This window comes from Dipodomys spectabilis, unplaced genomic scaffold (assembly GCF_019054845.1).
Source record: "Dipodomys spectabilis isolate Male_0828 unplaced genomic scaffold, ASM1905484v1 ptg000002l, whole genome shotgun sequence".
Lineage (NCBI taxonomy): Eukaryota > Metazoa > Chordata > Mammalia > Rodentia > Heteromyidae > Dipodomys > Dipodomys spectabilis.
The window spans coordinates 47,305,837-47,328,374 of record NW_024870679.1 but is presented as its reverse complement, the minus strand read 5'-3'; the positions used below and the strand labels follow the sequence as shown (position 1 = coordinate 47,328,374).

The 22,538-nt window shown below is 42.0% G+C and overlaps 1 protein-coding gene across 2 annotated transcripts in view; it reads left to right on the top strand.

Annotated features, from left to right (window-relative positions):
• The window catches only part of Trit1 (tRNA isopentenyltransferase 1), a 41,192-nt gene that overhangs the window by 4,537 nt on the left and 14,117 nt on the right, over positions 1 to 22,538 (top strand). For both annotated transcript variants that reach the window (XM_042684644.1, XM_042684654.1), the window contains exons 2-5: positions 9,927 to 10,067; positions 16,533 to 16,631; positions 17,342 to 17,487; positions 22,191 to 22,333. In XM_042684644.1, coding sequence (XP_042540578.1) covers positions 9,927 to 10,067; positions 16,533 to 16,631; positions 17,342 to 17,487; positions 22,191 to 22,333 — 529 coding nt within the window. The remainder of the gene's footprint in view (positions 1 to 9,926; positions 10,068 to 16,532; positions 16,632 to 17,341; positions 17,488 to 22,190; positions 22,334 to 22,538) is intronic.

The following is a 22,538-nucleotide window of genomic DNA, read 5'->3' as shown; positions in this document are numbered from 1 at the left end:
ACAAACAAAAAACAACCAAAACCCCCACAAAACCTCACTTTGAATTCCCTGCTTCATCTAAGGAAATATGCCTAAGTAGTGATAAAGCATTGGGCATGGAAAGTAGAGACTTTTGTTCAACTCCAGATCTGCTGCTTACTCTGAAATCTTGGGCCTGTTAACTGTGAAATAATGGTATCTACTTTTTTGAACTCAGGGTGTTGTACTTGCTCTGTTTGCTTGCTCACTAAGTTGGCACTCTTTGTCATTTAAAGCTATTATGCCTCAAGTCCTGCTTTTTGCTAGTAATTGTGGAGATGCAGACTCAGACTTTTCTAGCTGGCTAGTTACAACCCATCATTCTTCAGATCTCAGCTTCCTGAATATGAGCCACCATTGCCTGGCTAGACGGAATAGGTTCATGCATGCATTCATCTTTCATAGGAGTATGCTACACTTTGATCAGGATATAAAAGGTATTTTATATGGGGTGAATTGTTACTGTGAATTCACTACAGTATCTGTCAGGTGGAGCTGACTGGTGAGGCAGGATAAATGTTCAGAAGGATAAAATGACTACAGTTGCAAGAGATAATTGTGTGTGTGTTTTGTGTGTGTGTGTGTGTTGGTTTCCTATACTAGGATTTGAACTCCCAAGTTTTGAACTTGCTAATCAGGTGCTCTACCATTTATTTAAGCCACACCTCTAGCAGTAAGAAATAGGATTTGAATGCCAAGTCAGTACCAAAGACAGAGAATGTTTACTGGAATGAAGGGGAAACTTGGTCTTCTGGAAAACTTAGCACAATAAATTTCTTGTTAACAGCCACCCACGGCTAAAGAGTAACTGAATGGAAAATAGGATAACCAAAAAGTTTTTTTTATGCTTCTTTTTTGAGTTGTTTTTATTTGTTTTTCAGACAGGTTGGAGCTTGGGATCCTTAGTCTTGTATTCCCGACACTGGTTTTGAACCCATGGACTTGAGATCCTTTGTCTCCCAACTAGCTGGAACTGTAGCTCCCTCCCCCTACTCCTACCACCAGGGAGCCAATCTTTTTATTTTAATGATCCTTTTAGGTATAGAAGTGTATCAGTAACTTAAAAAAAATTGTAAAACATCTTAAATACTAAATTGTCTTGTATCTTATTAGCTTTTGGTTGCCCTTTGTTCTACCTTAACCATAGGGTCTTTTGCTATTTTTTTTTTTGTGTGTGTGTGGGGGGGTGGGGGGCTGGGTGCTGTGCCTCAGCTTAAGGCTAGCGCTCTACCACTTTGAGCCACAGGGCCACTTCCAGCTTTTTCTGCTTATGTGGTGTTGAGGAATCGAACCCTGGGCCTTATGCACGCAAGGGAAGCACTCTACCATTGAGCCATCTTACCAGCCCCAACCATAAGGTCTATCCAAGGCATTTCCTTTTCAAAGAAGTACTTGTTTTGGTAAATATGGATTAAGTAAGTACTTTAAGTATGGAGATTGTTATGTGATGTAAAAATATAATGGGGTTGTTAAGGGTAGCAGGTCTAGAGTGGTGGTTTTGTCTTTGGAGCCTGGTATAAAATGACTTGTTTCTAAATCCACCTAGCATCTGAAGGCGATGCATGCCTGGCCTCTGGTTTCCCATTATTCTTTTTTTGTTGTTGTGCGCTGTTCCTCAGCTCTTCAGCTCAAGGCTAATGTTCTACCACGTAAGCCACAGCACCACTTCCAGCTTTTTCTGCTTATGTGGTGCTGAGGAATCAAACCCAGAGCCTCATGCATGCAAAGCAAGTACTCTACAACTGAGCCACCTTCCCAGCCCCCAGAACTACTTTTTGAGGGCTCATTTGCTTAGGCATTCTTATTGGGCTCTACCATAGATTTCTATATGGCAGATCTGACAAAAATGAAAATTCTGTGTTTAATTTTTTTTTTCACAAACCTTGTTTGTTTCACAAATTATAGGAACATAAATAGTTCCATTCAGTAGTTGAGAACCTGAATTCAAGGAGGGACCAGTAATATAATCTCTGTTTTCCAAGATGGAAAAACTGAGATACAGAAAGATTAAAGAGCTGACTAGAGATCCTACTGCAAGATGCCTGCACACCTGGAAATTGGATCTGGTCTCCTAACTCATTTGTAGAGACTGATAATATTGCAGGAAGATGATACTGAACATCTTCTTTTCAGCCTGAGTCATCTTCTTGGCATGTAAATTCAAGGTACAATGAATCGCCTTCAGTGACTGGATGAAACATTGTACTGAGAAATTTGAACGCACTTGCCAAACATGTACAAAGACTGCCTGGAAGCACAGACTAGCAATATATACTAAGAAAAAATAAAGTGTTCTGTTTGGGTTTGTAGAGAGGAAGTATCTCTGATGCCTCAATTCTTCTAGTCATGTGGAGAAGCACTAGTCAGACCTAAGAGTACAGTTCCCTTTGTGCTTTCCCAAACCTACAAGAGGATAAAAAAATGATTTTTGGCAGTCTGACTGGTAAGCACAGTATGTGTCATCTAATAGATGTGGAGCTCTGTGTTCTTTTTGTCTGCTGTGGGATGTAATTTAAGATCAGTTTTTTTTGTTTTGTTTTTTGTTTTTGTCAGTCATGGGGCTTGAACTCTGGGCTGGGTGCTGTCCCTTAGCTCTTCAGCTCAAAGTGAGCACTCTACCACTTAAACCACAGTGCCATTCTGGTTTTCTGGTGGTTAATTGGAGGTAAAAGTCTCATGGACTTTCCTGCCTGGTGCTGGCTTTGAACTGTGATCCTCAAACCTCAGCCTCCTGAGTAGCTATAATTACAGGTGAGAACCACTGACACCCAGCATGATCAGGGTTTTCTACTAAAGGACTGTCTGCTGGTGCTCAAGGAAGATTTGTGGGGGAGAGATATAGAAGAGATAGGCTGGTGGATCAGGACATGAAATAACACACAAATATGGGTTAACCAGGAGGTGGGGCCTACCAGAGGCTTTTTGCTATAACTGTTAGAGGTGGTCTTTTTTTTTTTTTGGGTCCAGTCGTGGGCCTGAACTCTGGGCCTGGGCACTGTCCCTTCGCTCTTCAGCTCAAGGCTAGCGCTCTACCACTTGAGCCACAGCGCCACTTCCGGCTTTTTTTTCCTGCTTATGTGGTGCTGAGGAATCGAACCCAGGGCCCCATGCATGCAAGGCAAGTACTCTACCACTGAGCCACCTTCCCAGCCCTAGAGGTGGTCTTTTTTATTTTTATTTTGTTGGTCGTGGGGCTTGAACTCTGGGCCTGGATGCTGTCCCTTAGCTCTTCAGCTCAAAGTGAGCACTCTAGTACTTGAGCCACAGCACCACTTCCTGTTTTCTGGTGGTTAATTGGAGATAAGAGTCTCATGGACTTTCGTGCCCAGGCTGGCTTTGAACTGGGATCCTCAGATCTCAGCCTCCTGAGGAGCTAAGATTATAGGCATGAGCCACTGGCACCCAGCAGTCTATTTTTATTTTGTGTTTTAATTTTTATTTATTTATTTTGTCAGTTGTGGGGCTTGAACTCAGACTCCCAGTGCTGTCCTAGAGCTTTTTGGCTAAGGATAGTGCTCTACCACTTAGAGCCACAGTGACACTTTTGGTTTTCTGGTGGTTAATTAGAGATAAGAATCTTCTTACAGACTTTCCTGCCAAGACTAGCTTTGAACCATGTTCCCTGAGTCACTAGGATTTCAGGTGTGAACAACCGGCAAGATAGTCTTTTAAAATGACCATGACAAGGGGCTAAAAAGGAAATCTTAAAATTTTTGATTCATCTACTATAAATATATAAGATCAGTTTTTAGGTCCCTGGGTTCACCTCTCTTTTAAGTAAATTTAGTTTTTCTTTGGCTGTAGTATTAAGCTGTCTAGGTTGTACATATCTGGTTACTTTTTTTGCCGCTACAGGGAGAACTTTGAAGTAAAACCTTCCATGTTAGGAGGGAGGAGAAGTGACTACTGGCCAAAGAGGAAGCCACAGGAAAGCACAATGGGGCTTGAAGATTCAGACTGGTGCTGAGAGGGGTTGCCCTGATGTTTCAGTGTCTGGGGCAGGGTGCTTCAACTGCAAACACATGGTGTACATGTGTATGTACAAATATATACACTTTAGGTGTATGTGCTCAATTTGATTTAACTGAATTGGACTCTTGGGTAGTTTGATTTTTTTTTTTTTTTTGTACATTTGAATTAGACCAGGGTCCTGTTTGCCTCTTTGCTTACAATTGGCATCCTGTTTCTGAGCCGAAACCTCACTGCTTCATTCTCATTGTGGAAGCTACAGTTAAAGCCCTCACTGCTGTACTATGAATGGCAAAAATAAACAATACTGGGAAAAATAATAAGATTAATACGTATCTACCAGACACTGTCCTCACATTTATATTTTCACATACATTGTCATATTATTATCTTGGTCACAGTCTTTTGGGGTAAGCACTGTTATTTCATCCTTCCCAAATTACTTTCTTGAACCCTTACCTCCATGCTGTTCCATATTTTCCCTCTGTCTCTTTCCTTTTTTTTTTTTTTCAGGGCTGAGGACTGAACTCAGGGCTTTGCACTGGCCAGGCAAGTGCTTATCCAACTGCTTATCCTACATCCCTTCTTTCCTCTCTGTCATACTGTGTACATTTTATCAGGCACACAAGCAGGAAGAACAGCATGAGCGAAGTGAAGGAAGAGCTAAAAGTCCAGTTCTTTTGTGTGTCTTCAAAGAATGGTCAGCAGCTATTTGGCACAAAGGATTCTTGAGTGAAAGTTATAGGAGGTAACACTAAAAATAAAAGACCCTGGGAACAAATTGTTGAGGCCTTCAGAAGCCACGCCTTGAGATTGGGGTTTTAACAGGGAAGTGATATTAAATCTATTCGACGAAGTAACTCGGTGGTTGGGTGTAGAGTGGGTTAGAGAGTGAAATCAATGGAAGATACTGTGACACTAGCCTGGATGAGGGGGCTGGAGTAGGCTGTGGCTGGGGGGAAAGGATAACCTATTTTGACACTTTTGAAATAACTTAGTGATTTGGAAGCTTTAAGAGAAGAAAACCAAATGAAAAGGCCTTTTGTGTTTGAAAAAAGAGAGACATACTTACTGAAAAAGATCCAAATAACACTAAAAAGTGCAAAGAAAATAATGTCTAAAAGTGTCCAGGGTGGTCACTTTTAATATCTATTGCACATACTTCCAGAAATAATCTGTGTACTATGTACATGTGCATATGTTTTATGTAAGTTGATACATAGTTGAGGCTCTGCTGTATTCTGCTTTTCCTCTTTATTTTACGAAGCTATCATGTATGTCTTTAGCTGTTAATATATATAACTCCATATTAGTGGTATCAATCTGGAATGGTTTTGCTTGCCAAGGGAATATTTGGCAATCTCTGAAAACATTTTATTTGTAGTAACCAAGGAGCTGGTTTCCTGGCACTTGGTGAATATAGGAAAAAACATAGTGAAACATTTTACTAAGTATAAGGCAGCGCGCCACAGTAAAGAATTGTCTGGACCCCAAATAATAATGGTACTGAAATTAGGAGAAAAACATGATTTACAAAAGTCTTAAAGATAGCACTGAATTCCAGTATATATTTTGAGTTTGTCCTAATACTAACATCTTGTGTCATCCTGTTACACTCATCACAATGAGGAAACTGATTGCAGGTCTACCTAGAGTAGGCCTGGATTTTCACCAGCCTTTTCGCTAGTGTCCCTGTCTGTTTGAAAATCCAGTTTAGTATCCCATGTTACATTTAGTCAGCCTGTGTTTTTGGCTTTTTTTTCTTCTTCCAGTCCTGGGGCTTAAACAGGGCCTTGAGCGCCTAGACACTGTCCTTGGGCTTCTTTTGCCTAAGGCTAACACTCAACCACTTGAGCCACAGCGTCACTTCTGGCCTTTTCTGTTCATGTTGTACCATTAAACATTCCCAGCCTAAGTTGTGATTTTTTTTTTTTTTTTTTGGCCAGGCACTGGTGGCTCATGTCTAGAATCCTAGCTACTCAAGAGACTGAGTTCTAAGGATCAGGGTTCAAAGCCAGTACCCTACTACCACTTTGAGCCATAGTGGCACTTCTTGTTTTCTGGTGGTTAATTGGAGGTAAGAATCTCATGGGGATTTTTCTTTTTTTCTTTTTTTTTTTTGGGTCCGGTCGTGGGGCCTGAACTCTGGGCCTGGGCGCTGCCCCTCAGCTCTTCAGCTCAAGGCTAGCGCTCTACCACTTGAGCCACAGCACCACTTCCGGCTTTTTTCTTTTTGCTTATGTGGTGCTGAGGAATCGAACCCAGGGCCTCATGCATTGCAAGGCAAGCACTCTACCACTGAGCCACCTTCCCAGCCCCCTCATGGGGATTTTTCTTACCAGGCTGGCGTTGAACCACGATCCTCAGATCTCAGCCTCCTGAGTAACTAGGATTACAGACGTGAGCCACCAGCACCCAGTTCCCCTTGCATTTTATTTTATTTTATTTTATGTTTTTAGCCAGTCTGACCTCAAACTTGTGATTGTCTTGTTTTTGTCTCTTTAGTGCTGGAATATATATCTATATATATCTATATATATATATCACTGTGCCAGGCCACCCTTGATGCCCATGTTTTGGTTTTACTTTCCTTCCTTTCTTTGACCTCCATCACTAGAAGTAATGTTAGATATTTAGATATGAGAAACTTGAGAAAGTGACTTCTCCAAATCTGAAAGCTTGATTTATGTAGGCCAGGTGTTAGCAACATGATAGGGAAAGAACATTGTGAGGTTAGATGATACAGATTCAGAGTTTGTCTGTGTCACTAATGACCTGTGTGACTTTGGGCAGGTTCCCTAATGCATCTGAGTTTCATTTTCCTCATTGGTAAAGAGAGGGTGTTGGAAGCATAGAACTCAGCATTTGTGCCTAAAGTGTTCACTGTTTTCCTTAGATTTAGTGCTGTGTTAGATGCTTGGTTGGACTAAAGGTGCATGTTTCATTTCTTCCCTCAGAACTTGTACACTAGCAAGGGAGATAGAGTATTTTAAAGTCATGTACAACAAGTTCTGTAATAGAGGAAGATGCAGGTTATGGTGTGAGGATGGGGAGAGATGGTTTGTGTGTGTGTGTGGTGCCACTTCTATGGCTTGAGCTCAGGGCCTGTCCCTAAGCTTTTGTGCTCAAGACTGGTACTCTACCACTTGAGCCACAGATCCACCTCCACCTTTTGGTTGGTTAATTGGAGATAAGAGTCTCACACTTTCCTGCCTGGGCTGTCTTCAAACCATGATCCTAGCTGGGTGCCGGTGGCTCACGCCTGTAATTGTAGCTACTCAGGAGGCCTACTTCAGACTTAAAAATAAGAAGGGTGTATAAAGCCAGTGCTGGTAGCTCCTGCCTGTATTCCTAGCTACTCAGGAGTCTGAGATCTGAGGATTGCAGTTCAAAACCAGCCTGGGCAGGAAAGTCCGTGAAACTCTTTTTTCTTTTTGTCGGTCGTGGGGCTTGAACTCTGGGCCTGGGCGCTGTCCCTCAGCTCTTCAGCTCAAGGCGAGCGCTCTACCACTTGAGCTACAGCGCCACTTCCGGTTTTTTGTGGTTTATTGGAGATAGGAGTCTCACAGTCTCTCCTGCCCGGGCTGGCTTTGAACCGCGATCCTCAGATCTCAGCCTCCTGAGTAGCTAGGATTACAGGCGTGAGCCACCAGCGCCCGGCTCCGTGAAACTCTTATCTCCAGTAAACCACCAGAAAACCAGAAGTGGGGTTATAGCTCAAGTGGTAGAGCGCTCGCCTTGAGCTGAAGAGCTGAAGAACAGGGCTCAGGCCCAGAGTTCAAGCCCCATGACTGACAAAACAAACAAAAAAAACCAAAAAAACCCATGATCTTCACATAGGTTGCCAGACAAAACTAAGCTCATTTACTATATTAACTCATTTAATTCTTAAGACAGCCCTGAGATACATGTTATTGTCTCTGTTTTACTGGTGAGAGATTGAGGTGCAGAGGGTTAGAAACTGAATACTCCAAGAACAAATAAAAGTAAGTGGTAGAGTTCAGAATTGAGGCAGCTTGGCGCCAGGGTTTTCTTCCTAACCATAACCCTGCACTGCACCTATCTGACACCCATATAAGTACAGGGAAATGGAAGACAAAAAATGCTTTTAGCATCTTTGTGGGCTCTGTGGAACTTATTATTTGTTCATTCGGTGCTCTATGTAGAATCAGTGATTACAGAGGGCACATTTAATTCCCAAACACTCGTTCCTATTTTCAAACTATTATTTTCAGATCTGTTCTCCATCTGAGACCTTGCATTTACACAAAGTACACTTGAACTTTTTAGTTCAATTGACAGATCAAGAGCTTACAGACAGGATATTGAGTATTTAGACTATGTGCTCACCCCCTGAAGCAGTAATTTGGATAGATCAAAATGTTTCTACTAGAGTATAGCAAGTATTAGGGGTTTTGACTTCAAAGTGTGTATGTGTGTGTTTTATATGTATCTTTGTAGATAGGCCACTTTTCCATAAAACAGAACCAATCTTACATGAATTCTAACAACCTTTTATAACCATTTAAATCCAAGAAATATTTTAAGTATTTTGAAGTAGAATTATGAGCAATGCAAAATTTTACTTTCTTAGAGATTTGTGATAAGTAGAATAACTTGTAAGTAGACTAAACAATACAACCTCCCTTTTTTCTTTTCTTTTCTTTCTTTTTTTTTGTCAGTCGTGGGGCCTGAACTCTGGGCCTCGGTGCTGTCTCAGCTCTTCAGCACAAGGTTAGCACTCTACCACTTGAGCCACAGCACCATCTCCGGCTTTTTCTGCTTATGTGGTGCTGAGGAATCAAACCCAGGCCTCATGCATGCAAGACAAGCACTCTACTACCAAGCTACTTTCCCAGCCCTTTTCTTCTTCTCCTTCTCCTTCTCCTTCTCCTCCTCCTCCTCCTCCTCCTTCTCCTTCCTTTTCCTCCTCTTCCTCCTCTTCTTCCTCCTCCTCCTCCTCCTTTCTCTCCTTCTCTTCCTCTTCCTCTTCCCCCTCCTCCTCTCCTCCTCCTCTTCCTCTTTCTCCTTCTCCTCCTTCTTTTTCCTCCTCCTCCTTCTTCCTTTTCCTCCTCCTCCTCCTCTTCCTCCTCCTCCTCTTCCTCCTCATTTCTTCTTCTTCCTCCTCCCCTCCTCCTCCTCCTCCTCCTCCCCTCCTCCTCCTCCTCCTCCTCTTCCTCCTCCTCCTCCTCCTCCTCCTCCTTTCTTCTTCCTTCTTCTTTCTTCTTCCCATTTTTGGAGCTTGAACTCAGAGCCTGGGCACTGTCCTTGAGCCTCTCTCTGCTCAAGGCTAACACTATCACTTGAGCCATAGCTCCACTTCTGGCTTGTTCTGCTTATGTGGTACTCAGGAATCAAACCCAAGAACCTTCTTTTGATCGTTTATAACTACTTCTTACTTGGGCATGGAGTTATACACCCATCTTCTTCTTTTTTTTTTTTTTTTTTTGGTGGGTTGTGGGGCTTGAACCTCTGGGTCTGGGTGCTGTCCCTCAGCTCTTCAGCTCAAGGCTAGCACTCTACCACTTGAGCCACAGCGCCACTTCCAGTTTTTTGAGTGATTCATTAAAGAGTCTCACAGACTTTCCTGCCCTGGCTGGCTTTGAACTGTGATCCTCAGATCTCAGACTCCTGAGTAGCTAGAATTACAGGCAGGAGCTACCAGCACTGGCTTTATACACCCTTCTTATTTTTAAGTCTGAAGTAGCTATTATTTGATAAATAAGCCACTGTTGTAATTTCTTCTTTCTGTGTTGAAGCTTGTGGATCTGCCTGTCCTCTCAGACATAGACTAGACCAGGTGTTTTAAGTCAGTCAAGTGTTTGGCAGGAAGGAGGAATACACAATCATCTTCCCCATTCCTCCTCTCCTCCCTTCCCCATCAAGCATACCTTTTGTGGAGGCAGATGACTTTCCTTATGTTCATTTTCTTTGCCTAGGTCTATGAAGGGCTAGACATCATCACCAACAAGGTTTCTGCCCAAGAGCAGAGGATCTGCCAGCACCACATGATCAGCTTTGTGGATCCTCTCGTGACCAGTTACACAGTGGTGGACTTCAGGAACAAAGCAACTGCTCTGATATCCTTAAAAAAGCCAGGTTAGGGGCTGGGAAGGTGGCTCAGTGGTAGAGCGCTTACCTTGCATGCATGAGTCCCTGGGTTTGATTCCTCAGCACCATATAAGCAGAAAAAGCTGGAAGTGGTGCTGTGGCTAAAGTGCTAAAACATTAGCCTTGAGCTGAAGAGCTGAGGGACAGCACTGAGGCCTAGAGTTCAGACCCCAAAACCGACCAAAAAATAAAAAGCCAGGTTAGGTGGGGGAAAAGCAACCAAAGCCAGGAAAGGAGTTCTCTTTCTCGTGGTAGTTCCTTCAAAGCAAGGGTCCCCATGACCTAAATACCAACAGGTAGCATGACTGCCACACCTGTGGGGCTTAAAAGATACAGAGCTTTTCCTACTTAAAAGTCTCAGCCACTCACAGCTGGTTAGAAATGCTGAATCTTAGATACTTCTCCAGAACTACACAACTAGAATCTGCATTATGTCAAGAGTGCCGAGTGATTCTTACGTATAGTAAAATTTGTTTTAATGACAAAACTCAGATTTAGGACTGAAAAAAGTAGTTCTGGATAAGACTTAAGTTTTTGAGAAAAGATTAATATGACTGTCCTTACACTTCAAAGTCTAGATTTCCTTTAGAATCTGAAATGCCAGATATTAAAATACTGAAAATTCATGACAATTATACTATGGAATTTAACATGAAGTTTAGCATGGAATACTAGAAAAATTATGGCACAGACTAGAAAATCCAGTTAGAGGTTCAAATGGTTATGAAGGTGGCATTTCACAATAATAAGAAATGAGGAAGTTGTTAATAATTATTCCTGTGACAGTTAATTGTTTTGGAAAAAAATTAGGTCTTATATTACATATGCCATAATAAATTTCAGATTGGTTTTGATATCTCTATATCTATCTATCTATCTATATATCTGTGTATATGTCTATGTATAAAATGAAACTGAAGTAGATAAGAGAGTATACATTTGATTGAATAGAGTCTTGTTGTTGTTATTGTTGTTTTATTTTGTTGATTGTGGGGCTTGAAGTCAGGACCTGGACTTTGTTCCTGAGCTTTTTTGCTCAAGGCTAGAGCTGTACCACTTTGAGCCACAGCACCACTTCTGGTTCTGGTTTTCTGGTAGTTAGTTGGAGATAAGAGTCCCACTGACTTTTCTGCCCCGGCTGGTTTTGAACTGCGATCCTCAGAACACATTCTCCTGCATAGTTAGGATTATAGACGTGAGCCACTGGCATTTGGCTCATTAGACTGTGACTTTAGAGTTTTGTGGAGCTTTGTTGGTAATCTTTTTCTTTTTTTGGTGGTACCAGGGTTTGAATTTAAGGACTTGTATAAGATATTGCACTTAATAGTAAAAATGTAAATTCCTAAGTTCCCACTCAGAAGAGAGTGTATAAAATTTGTTTTACTAGGGCTGGGAAGGTGGCTTAGTGGTAGAGTGCTTGCCTGACATGCTTGAGGCCCCGGCTTCCATTGCTCAGCACCACATAAGCAGAAAACTGGAAGGGTGCTTTGGCTCAAGTGGTAGAGACTGCTAGCCTTGAGCTGAAGAGCTGAGGGACAGCGCCCAGGCCCAGAGTTCAGGCCCCACAACCGACCTCCCCCCCAAAAAAATTGTTTTACTTATATAAATTCTTTTCAACTGTGAAAATGAATAAATTGTAGCTACGTGCATCAGTTGGAATGGAAGAATCTCTTTTTAGAAAGAGTGTAAATGTGGGAAGTTACAGAAGAGTACCTGTGTGTATATCCTATTTATGCTACTATAAATGCTAAAAAGGAAGCAGAACTAACCAATGTGTACTTCTTTATTGGGGACCCATACACATTACTAATAATGTAAGAAAAGTGATAGAATGATAGCATTTCAGAATGGCAATTCCATTTTAGATCGGAGCCAGGTGTTGGGATGAGAATGCATATACTGGAGGCTTCAGTGATATTAGCAGTGCTCTATTTCTTACGTTGAGTTCACAAGTATTTATTTTATTATTAGGCTTCATAATTTATACATGTTTCTTTCTACTGGTATTGGGGCTTGAACTTGGCCTTGGGCTTTTCCTTAGCTTTTTTTCTACTCATGATAGATGCTCTACCACTTGAGCATGCCTCCAGTTCCAGTATACAATATACATATTATGTATATCCTTTCATATGGAATACTTTATAATTTAAAAAAGGAGCCAGGTGCCAGTAGCTTACCCCTGTAATCCTAGCTACTCAGGAAGCTGAGATCTGAGAATTGTGGTTCAAAGCCAGTGGGCAGGAAAATCCATGAGACTCTTATCTCTATTAATCAGCAAAAAGCCAGAAGTAGAACTGTGGCTCAAGTGGTGGAACACTAGCTTTGAGCAAAAAAGCCCACGGAGGGCTGGGTATATGGCCTAGTGTATAGTGCCTTCCTAACATGCATGAAGCCCTGGGCTTAATTCCTTAGTACTACATACACATACAGAAAAAGCCAGAAGTGGCATTGTGGCTCAAGTGGTAGAGAACTAACCTTGAGCTGACGAAGCTCAGGAATAGCACCCAGGCCCAGAGTTTTTACCTTTTTTTTTTTTTTGAGTCCGGTAGTGGGGCCTGAACTCTGGGCTTGGGCGCTGTCCCTCAGCTCTTCAGCTCAAGGCTAGCGCTCTACCACTTGAGCCACAGCGCCACTTCCGGCTTTTTTCTTTTTGCTTATGTGGTGCTGAGGAACCGAACCCAGGGCCTCAGGCATGCAAGGCAAGCGCTCAACCACTGAGCCATCTTCCCAGCCCAGGCCCAGAGTTTTTAAACCCTATGACTGGGGGGAAAAAAAAGTATATAGAATCTCATCACTTTTTTTTTTTTCTTTGTTTTTTGGTTGGTTGTGGGGCTTGAACTCTGGGTCTAGGCATTGTCCCTAAGCTCTTTAGCTGAAGGCAAGTGCTCTACCACTTGAGCCACAACGCCACTTCTGGTTTTCTGGTGGTTAATTAAAGATACGTCTCATGGACTTTCCTGCCCGGACTGAACTGCAATCCTCAGATCTCAGCCTCCTGAGTAGCTAGGATTATAGGTGTGAGCCACTGGCACCCAGCTCCATCACTTTTTTTTGGACCAGTCTTGGGACTTGAACTCAGGGCCTAGGTGCTGTCCCTGAGCTCTATGCTCTACCACTTGAGCTTCAAGTCTACTTAGGATTTTTTTCCCGTGTGTGTGTGTGTGTGTGTGTGTGTGTGTGTGTGTGTGTGTGTGTGTGTGTGTGTGTGTGTGTGTGTGTGTGTGTGTGTGTGTGTGTGTGTGTTTTTAGGATTTTTTCCCCGTGTGTGTGTGTGTGTGTGTGTGTGTGTGTGTGTTTAGGATTTTTTCCCCGTGTGTGTGTGTGTGTGTGTGTGTGTGTGTGTGTGTGTGTGTGTTTAATTGGAGATGAAAGTCTCATAGACTTTCCTGTCTTGGCTGGCTTTGAACCCAAATCCTCAGATCTCAATTTCCTGAGTAGCTAGGATTAATGGTGTAAGCCACTGCCTCAGCTCAGAATCCTAGCACTCTTTGCTGCAGGAGGATCAAAAGTTCCTGACTAGCCTAAGCTACACAATGAGCCTAACTAAAAACAAAAGTATCCGGTCAGCCTGTTTTGTTTTGTTTGTAAATGGGGGTCTTGCTATGTTTGCCAGGCTGGCTGTAGCTCCTGGGCTTAAGTGATAGTCGTCCTGCTTCATTCTCCCACTTGTGGTTCAGTCAACCTTTTTCCCTTTTTTTTTTTTTTTTTTGGTACCAGAGATCTGACCAGGACCTTGTATGAGCTAAGCAAGTACTCTACTCCTGAGCTACTCTCCAGTCAGCCTTTTTAATTTAACAGGCAAAGTATTCATACTGAGGCCCAGAGAGGAGAGTATTATCCAAGATCACAATAGTTTCAGGGCTTAGGCAAGTATATTAAACTTTTCCCCATCAAATACATTGTACTACATTTCCCCCCTCTTTTCTACTCTCAGTCTGATATCTCACAGTTTTTCCTTCCTCTTCTCCTAGCTCCCAGCCCCTTTGCTAATTATGTTATATAATGATGCTTTATTTTAGTCTGTAATTATGTTCCCTGTACTTAAAAAGAATAAAAAATTTGTTTTTCTTTTTAAAATACAAGGCAGTGCTTTTTCTTTATGAGCCTTGATTGGTAACTTTTTTTTTTCCTACTCTACCAGGTCTTCTTAAGTGTTAGTGGGTTTCCTTCTGAAAGAAAGAGATTATCTGTTTCTGTGCCTACAGATTGACTAGGAAGGGAAGGAGGGTAGAGATGGTGATTTATCTAGTTACCGAATCTTTTTTTTTTTTTTAAATCAGTTGGGTTGCTGGTGGCTGTAGTAATCCTAGCTACTCAGGAGGTTGAGATCCGAGGATTATGGCTCAAAGCCAGTTTAGGTCTGAAAGTCTATGAGATTCTTTTTTTTTTTTTTTTTAACTTTTTTTTATTTTTTTATTTTTTTGTGAACACACTGTACAGAGGGGTTACAATTACATGGGCAGGATAATGCGTACATTTCTTATCAAGCATTGCAGCCTCCTCCTTTGTTTACCCTTCACATCCCTTCCCAACCTCCCCCCCCAATCCTCCATCCCCCCAATTCCCCCCCAACGTTGTAAAGCTCGTTTTCAACATGACAACTTGCACTTCTCATTGTTGCAACAGGTCCACCTATATCCTTAAACGACTTGTTTTTCCCCATCTCCTCTACAAGTTATACTGACATCAAATATAGTGAAAGCAGGGGTTATACTGGGGGGGAGGGACATACAACGCAACAAAAAGATAATCTTATAAATGCGTTAGAAACAAATGCATGAAAGAAAAAAAACATTAAAATACATATCTAAGGGTTCATTTTCCTAACATCATATTATCTGACCTTTTCCGCTTGACTCATACATATACTAGATATTGCAAATAAGGGAAACCATGGGACCTATGTTTCTTTGGGCCTGGCTTACTTCACTTAATATAATTTTTTCCAAGTTTTTCCATTTCCTAACAAATGGGGCAATGTCATTCTTTCTGATGGAGGCATAGAATTCCATTGTATATATATACCACATTTTCTTGATCCATTCATCTACTGAGGGACATCTGGGTTGATTCCATATCTTAGCTATGGTAAATAATGCTGCAATAAACATAGTTGTGCTGGTAGCTTTAGTGTGGTCTTGTGAAAGTCTATGAGATTCTTATCTCCAGTTAACCATCAAAAAAGCTGGAGGTAGAGCTGTGCCTCCTGTAGTAGAGCTATCGCTCTTGAGCAAAAAAGGTCAGAGAATAGTACCTAGGTCCTGAGTTCAAGCTCCAGGACACACACACACACACACACACACACGCACACGCACGCACGCATGCACGCGCATGCGCACACACACACACACACACACACACACACACACACACAGAAGTTCTTTTCAAAAGGAAAACCTCTGTTAAAGCAAATAGTAAGTAGCAGGAATATAAAAACAAGTGACTAAAGTAAATGGAGTGCTTGTTATTTTCAGGGGCTTTTAGTGGGGGCTTTACATGTTACATTGGACAGATGAGAAGACTGAATTTCAGACAGGTCGAGTAACTTGCCCAAAAACGGGGCTCTGGAATTTGAAGTCTCTCTGAGAACTTGTGCTTATTTGGTAAAGTCTTGAGTGACAAAAATGTGTACTTTTACCACATAGAAGTAGAGACTTCCTGAGTCTTAAGAGCTGTAGCTTAGAGACCAATTTATATTTTCTCTTAAAAAGCAAAGTTGCACACTGGATGTCACCTTAGTAGCTTCCTCTACAGCTGACACTTGGTTCTGTGAGAACCCTTGTGATTATGCTTGGTAAACTGATTTGAAATAAAAGTTAGAAATTTTCTTTTTTGTCAATACTGGGGCTTGAACTCAGCCTCATTTGTTAGTCAGGCTCTTCACCACTTGAGCTGCATACCTGGCTTGAAAACTTTGGCTTTTAGCAGCAAAACTCAGAAAGTTCTTTTTTTGGGGGGTGGGGGGGTCTGGTCGTGGGGCCTGAACTCTGGGCCTGGGCGCTGTCCCTCAGCTCTTCAGCTCAAGGCTAGCGCTCTACCACTTGAGCCACAGCACCTGTGGAATTGAACCCAGGGCCTCATGCATGCAAGGCAAGCACTCTACCACTGAGCCACCTTCCCAGCCCAAAACTCAGAAAGTTCTATAATAAAATAATACTGAAAAGAGACAAAAAGACCTAAAAATTTCTAGACCTTGAAGGTATTACTACCATATATATATTTATGCCTTGCCTTTTTTATGTAAGTTCCTTCAGAACTAAGTGGAAATGTTTGTGTGAGCTTAGAGGGAACATTCAAGCCTAGCATCAATTCATCTTTGTTCTACCTTTTTTTTTTTCTCTGCAAATGAATGGGATTTCTTCCTAGTACTCCTTCCCAAGTGTCAGGATTCTCTTCTTCATATTAACTATGATGATGTCTTCCTTAATGTCCACATTGAAGATATATTTGCTCGGGACAAAATTCCTATTGTTGTGGGAGGAACCAATTACTATATTGAGTCTCTGCTCTGGAAAGTTCTTGTTAATACCAAGGTAAGTTTAGTTCATTTGTAACTCACTGAGGAAATGGGTGTTTCTTTCATGATAGCTAGTTTTAATGGGAGGAAGGTTGACTCTTGGCTTATTTCTTATGCTCAGCAGTTGTAATTTTCCTACTTAGTATTCTGCAGAAAACACTACCTCCATATGTGAAGTATGTTCCTCCAGGCAGGCCTAAGGGCAGGGGCTGTGTGTGGGAAAAAATATTCTTGTGGATTAATTAGCATCTTCATGTAAGTTAACAGTGCATTAGTCTGATTCAGCATTTCCTGGCTGGCAGCATAATACATATGTCAGAGAGATGGCCAACACTGACTGACCTTTCTTGTGGAGATGCCTCTGTGTGTGGGGAGATTTATCCAAAGGTAATTTACCTGCAGTTCTGGTCCTCTCTTTAGTCATCCTTGCTGAAAGACTAGTTTCCTGGATATGTTAAATGGATGTGTTAGCACCAGTACAGGGAAGGGTAGCTGAGTACTTCCCTATGCAGTAATCCTTCCTTCTTTGTTTGCTGTGGCCTCACAGAACTTAGCATAGAATATTGAAATTTTTGGTTTATAATCTATCTCTCACTATACAGTAAGATCTTCTGATACATCTCTGTTCTTCATTCATAATGCTAACTAAGCAAAATGTCTGGCCCATACAGTCTAAAAGTATATTGCATTATTAAGTGACATTTACTCTAAATTGCATTTTAACAGTCTCAAGAGATGGGCACTGGGAAAGTAATTGATCTGAAAGTAGAGCTTGAGAAGGAAGATGGCCATGTGCTGCACAAACGCCTAAGCCAGGTGGACCCAGAAATGGCTGCCAAGCTGCACCCACATGACAAGCGCAAAGTGGCCAGGTAAGAAAGCAGCATGTGCCGGGGCTGGGAAGGTGACTCTCCTGGTAAGCTTGAAGCCCTGGGTTCAATTCCTCACCACCACATAAGCAGAAAAAGCAAGAAGTGGTGCTGTGGCTCAAGTGGTAGGGCACTAGCCTTGAGCTGAAAAGCTGAGGGACAGCACCCAAGCCCAGAGTTCAGGCCCCACGACAGACAAAAAAAAAAAAAGTAAGCATGTGACTACTGCTCCTGAATTCTTGTAGAGTTGAGAGGCAGAGAAGTTTACTTTGCCTAAGTAACAGAAGAATTGGTAATAGTGGAGATTGATACGTTCTTCTAGCTCAGCAGGTTAGGAGGCCCAGGACTTGAACTGAGACAGTTGGACTGTCTCAGTCCAACTCACTCAATAAACAGTTGCACCCTACTTTGTTGTTACATTTTAAATGCATAGTACATGATCGTTTTTTCCCTAGGGCCTATGTAATCTTGCTTCGTTTTCTATTTGATCTTTGCTTGTATAACAGTTTTCATATAAATTTTTTCTGGCATGTAGTCCGTTTACATTGTGATTTGGGTTTCATAATTGATTGTGCAATGCTGAGTTCTGCCCCAGCAGCTTTCCCAGTGGGAGGTGAATTTTGTAAACTGTCTCATAGATCAGCTCACCTTTGCACATGAACACTGTCTCATAGGGAAGAGACGTGGTGAATTACTTCATAAGGTCATGTTTTCTTAGGTGGTTTAGAATTGCAGTTCCATGTGTTAGCTTTACTTTTGTGCCATGTTGAGGGATTATCACATCTAGCACAACGGAACATCTAATGAAGCTGTATGGATACAGTTTACATAGTACAGTAAGAGCTGGGCTTCAGTGCCTCACACCTATAAATCCTAGCTACTCTGGAGGCTGAGATCTGGAGATTGCCATTCATGGCCTACATGGGCAGAAAATTTTTGCTAGACTCCATCTCCAAAATAAGTACCAAAAAGTATGGTGGGGTTATGGCTCAACTGGTAAGGGGACACCCCTAGCAATTGGGCTACAAACCCCAATGGGAGATACATATTATGGAAACATCTAGCAATCATAGAGGTTGTGAAGTAGTTTACCCAAATGATTTTTCTTTCTTCATTATTCTGTCTCCTAGGAGCCTTTTCAGAATATCTTTTCCTAATTGTACCACATCTGCTGATGAAATTTTTCATAAAAAATATTTATTTATTTATTTATTTTTGTCTCTGGGGCTTGAACTCTGGGCCTGGACACTGTTTCTGAGCTCTTTTGTTCAAGGTTATTGTTCTGCCACTTTGAACCACAGCTGCACTTCTGTTTTTTCTGGAGGTTAATTGGAGATAAGGGTCTCATGGGGACTTTTCCACCTAGGCTGGCTTCAAACCGTAATCCTCAGATCTCAGCCTCCTGAGTAGCTAGGATTACAGATGTGAGCCACCATTGCCTGACAGAATAAAATCTTTCCAGATAGGATTGTTGTTTAGAGGGCCACCTTTCATTCTAACTTTTTTTGTTCCTTTGGGCAATATCACTCATGTTCTCTCTGGGGTACAGAACCCTCTTTCTACTCACTGCTATCTGGATATTTGTAAGATCATTTGTAGACCATACAAAAGTCAGTATAGGCAGGTGGGCCATGAGTAGCATAGAAGCATATGTGTCTGGCCTGTTAGGTACCAAAAGATTTTAGCTGGTGCCAGTGGCTCATTCTTACAATCCTAGCTACTAAGGAGGCTATGATCTGAGGATCATGGTTCAAAGCCAGCCTGGGCACAAAAGTTCCTGTGAGACTTATTTTTTGTCAGTTGTGGAGCTTGAATTCTGGGCCTGAGCACTGTCCCTGTGCTCTTCAGCTCAAAGGGAGCACTCTACCACGTGAACCACAGCGCCACTTCCGGTTTTCTAGTGGTTTATTGGAGATAAGAGTCTCATGGACTTTGCTGCCTGGGCTGGCTTTGAACCGTGATCCTCAGATCTTAGACTCCTGAGTAGCTAGGATTACAGGCGTGAGCCACTGGTGCCTGGCATCCTGTGAGACTCTTATCTCCCAGTTAATCACTCAAAAACTGTAAGTGGAGCTGTGACCCAAGTGGTAGAGTGTTAGTCTTGAGCAAAAGATTTTAAGGGACCTTGGACTGGTTGTTTGCCACCCCTGTATGATGAAGTTTATACTTTCTAAAATCCAGACATTTTTTAAAAAGCATTTTAATAGAAATACTTCCATTAAAAAAAAAAACCTTAGGAATATTTTGATGAGCATTCATTTTTATGACTTTTTTTGGGGAGGGGGGAGGTTGGTTATGAAGCTTGAACTCTGGGCCTGGGCGCTGTCCCTCAGCTTTTCAGCTTAAGGCAAGTGCTCTACCACTTGAACCACAGTACCACTTCAGTTAATTGGAAATAAGAGTCTCACAGAATTTCCTGCTCTGGCTGGCTCTAAACCACCATCCTCAGATCTCAGCCTCCTGGGCAGGCATGAGCTACTGGGGCCTGGCTTATGACATGATTTTTTTTTTTTTTTGGTTGTGGGGCCTGAATTATGGGCCTGGGCTCTGTCCCTCAGCTCTTTAGCTCAAGGCTAGTGCTCTACCACTTGAGCCATAGAACAATGTCTAGCTTTTTTTTTTTTTTTTGCTTTTGTGGTGCTGAGGAATCAAACCCAGGGCCTCATGCATGCAAGGCAAGCACCCTACCACTGAGCTACCTTCCCAGCCCATGACATGATTTTTTTTTTTTTTTGGGGTCCGGTCGGGGGCCTGAACTCTGAGCCTGGGCGCTGTCCCTCAGCTCTTCAGCTCAAGGCTAGCGCTCTACCACTTGAGCCACAGCACCACTTCCAGCTTTTTTCTTTTTGCTTATGTGGTGCTGTGGAATTGAACCCAGGGCCTCATGCATGCAAGGCAAGCACTCTACCACTGAGCCACCTTCCCAGCCCCCATGACATGATTTTAAAGCGAGGTGTTTATTCTATTTCTATCAGTTTGTCTCTGTCCACCTGTCCGTCTCCTCAGTTTCATATTTTGTGGTCCTAGAAGTTGAACTCAGGGTCTCTATTTGCCAGGTAGATCTTGTACCATTTGTGCTGTACCTCAGCTCTTATTCTCTTATTCTCCACTCCTTGGACAAATCAGTTAAAAAATTGTTATTGTGGGCTGGGAAGATGGCTCAGTGGTAGAGCGCTTGCCTTGCAAGCCTGAGGCCCTGGGTTCGATTCCTCAGCACCATATAAGCAAAAAGAAAAAAGCCGGAAGTGGCGCTGTGGCTCAAGTGGTAGAGTGCTAGCCTTGAGCTGAAGAGCTGAGGGACAGCGCCCAGGCCCAGAGTTCAGGCCCCACAACTGGACCCCCCCAAAAAAACATTGTTATTGTTACTTATTAAGTAGTTGTATATACAGGTTACAATTCCATATATCAGGTAATGAGTATATGCTTCTTGGGTGTCACCCCTTCCTTCATTCTGTATCGTTCCAATTTTAGTATATGTGCTGCCGAAGCGAACACACCCCTTCCTTCATTCTCTCTCCCATTTTCCCCTTCCCACGGCTACTCTCAAGTTACATAGTTCATTTTTTACATAATGTAAAAATGTAAATTCAATATAATGACTACATTTTCTCACCTTTCCTCCCTGCATTCCTGTAGCCTGCCCCCCCTGTTTACCCCCAAAACATGCTTCCACTTCCTGGTATTCATTTTGATATTTTAGTTGTTCAGAAGAGTTACACCTTTGGATTCCTTCTCCCCTGAGCATACTGTACCCTCCTGTAAACAGTTTGGACAAATCAGTTTTTTCTCTCTTAGCATTGCTCTTTATTTTGCTGCTTCTAAACTAATATGAGCTTGAGGATCATGTTTTAATGAGTCATTAGAAGAGTTCTAGAGTCTCTCCTTTAGAGAAGACTGAGGGTTGTGTGTGTGTTTTCACCTTTATTTTGGGTTGAGTCTGCATTCTAAACTCCTTATAAGTGAAATATGTTACTTTTTTGTTTCTGATAAATCCACTTTCGTGGTCATTGATACTGAAAGACAAGGGGTCTCTACCCTTGTGTTAGAGTTTCCGAAAGTAGTAGTGAGTCAGAAAGGGAAAGATCACTTTCAAGCTGATAAGTTGCAATCATCTGGAGTGGTAGAGTATAGATTTGAGCGTTTAGTTACTTAGTGCTGCATAATATAATAGACACACACAGCTTAGAGTAAGTCTGTGTATTTTTTCTTCAGTGATCTTCGTGCCAACAGAGTACTGGATTAGCCAGGAGTATTCTTGATTAATTTTAGACATATTTAAGAAGAAAGTTGATGAACTGGATATACTACATACTTTCGAACTGTGGGAAAGGCACTCCAGCGAGACCAGACTTGTTGGCTTGTACAGAGTGTCCCAACCAAGCTCTTTTACTGTTCACTTGAAAGTGAGTCTCATTGTATTTGTGTAGAGAAAACTTAGTTATTTTTGAACCTATTTAACTTGTTTTAGAATATTGGTTGGAAGAATAATAGTATTTCTCACTTTCTATAGAATTTTCCTATTTAAGATCTTTCTGAGACCCTGTAAGATTATACTCACTCTGGACCTTGTTGGGGGGAAGGGGAAAAGATACACTATAAAATGAAAATGTGGCTTTCTGTAACATTTGTCCTTTTTCTTTGTTTCAGTTGGGAATGATTATTTACTAATAATTTCTATGGATTCCTTCCCCCTTTAAACAACTTAGGAGTTTGCAAGTGTTTGAAGAAACAGGAATCTCTCACAGTGAATTTCTTCGTCGTCAACATGCAGAGGAAGGCGGTGGTCCCCTCGGAGGCCCTCTGAAGTTCCCTAACCCTTGCATCCTCTGGCTTCATGCTGACCAGACAGGTAAAAGCCCTTTGATCACCTAGAGTCCATTTGAGGTAAAACTTACAATGCTAAGTTACTATTTATGCAGTGTTAGAACCATGGGTGGCTCATAATAATCACTAGTTAGTACTAGCTATTAAATTTATTATCGCAATTATTATTTGTTGACTTAGGCACAATGCCATTCCCTTAGGTATCTGTCTGAAAAATGAAGGTTAATGCT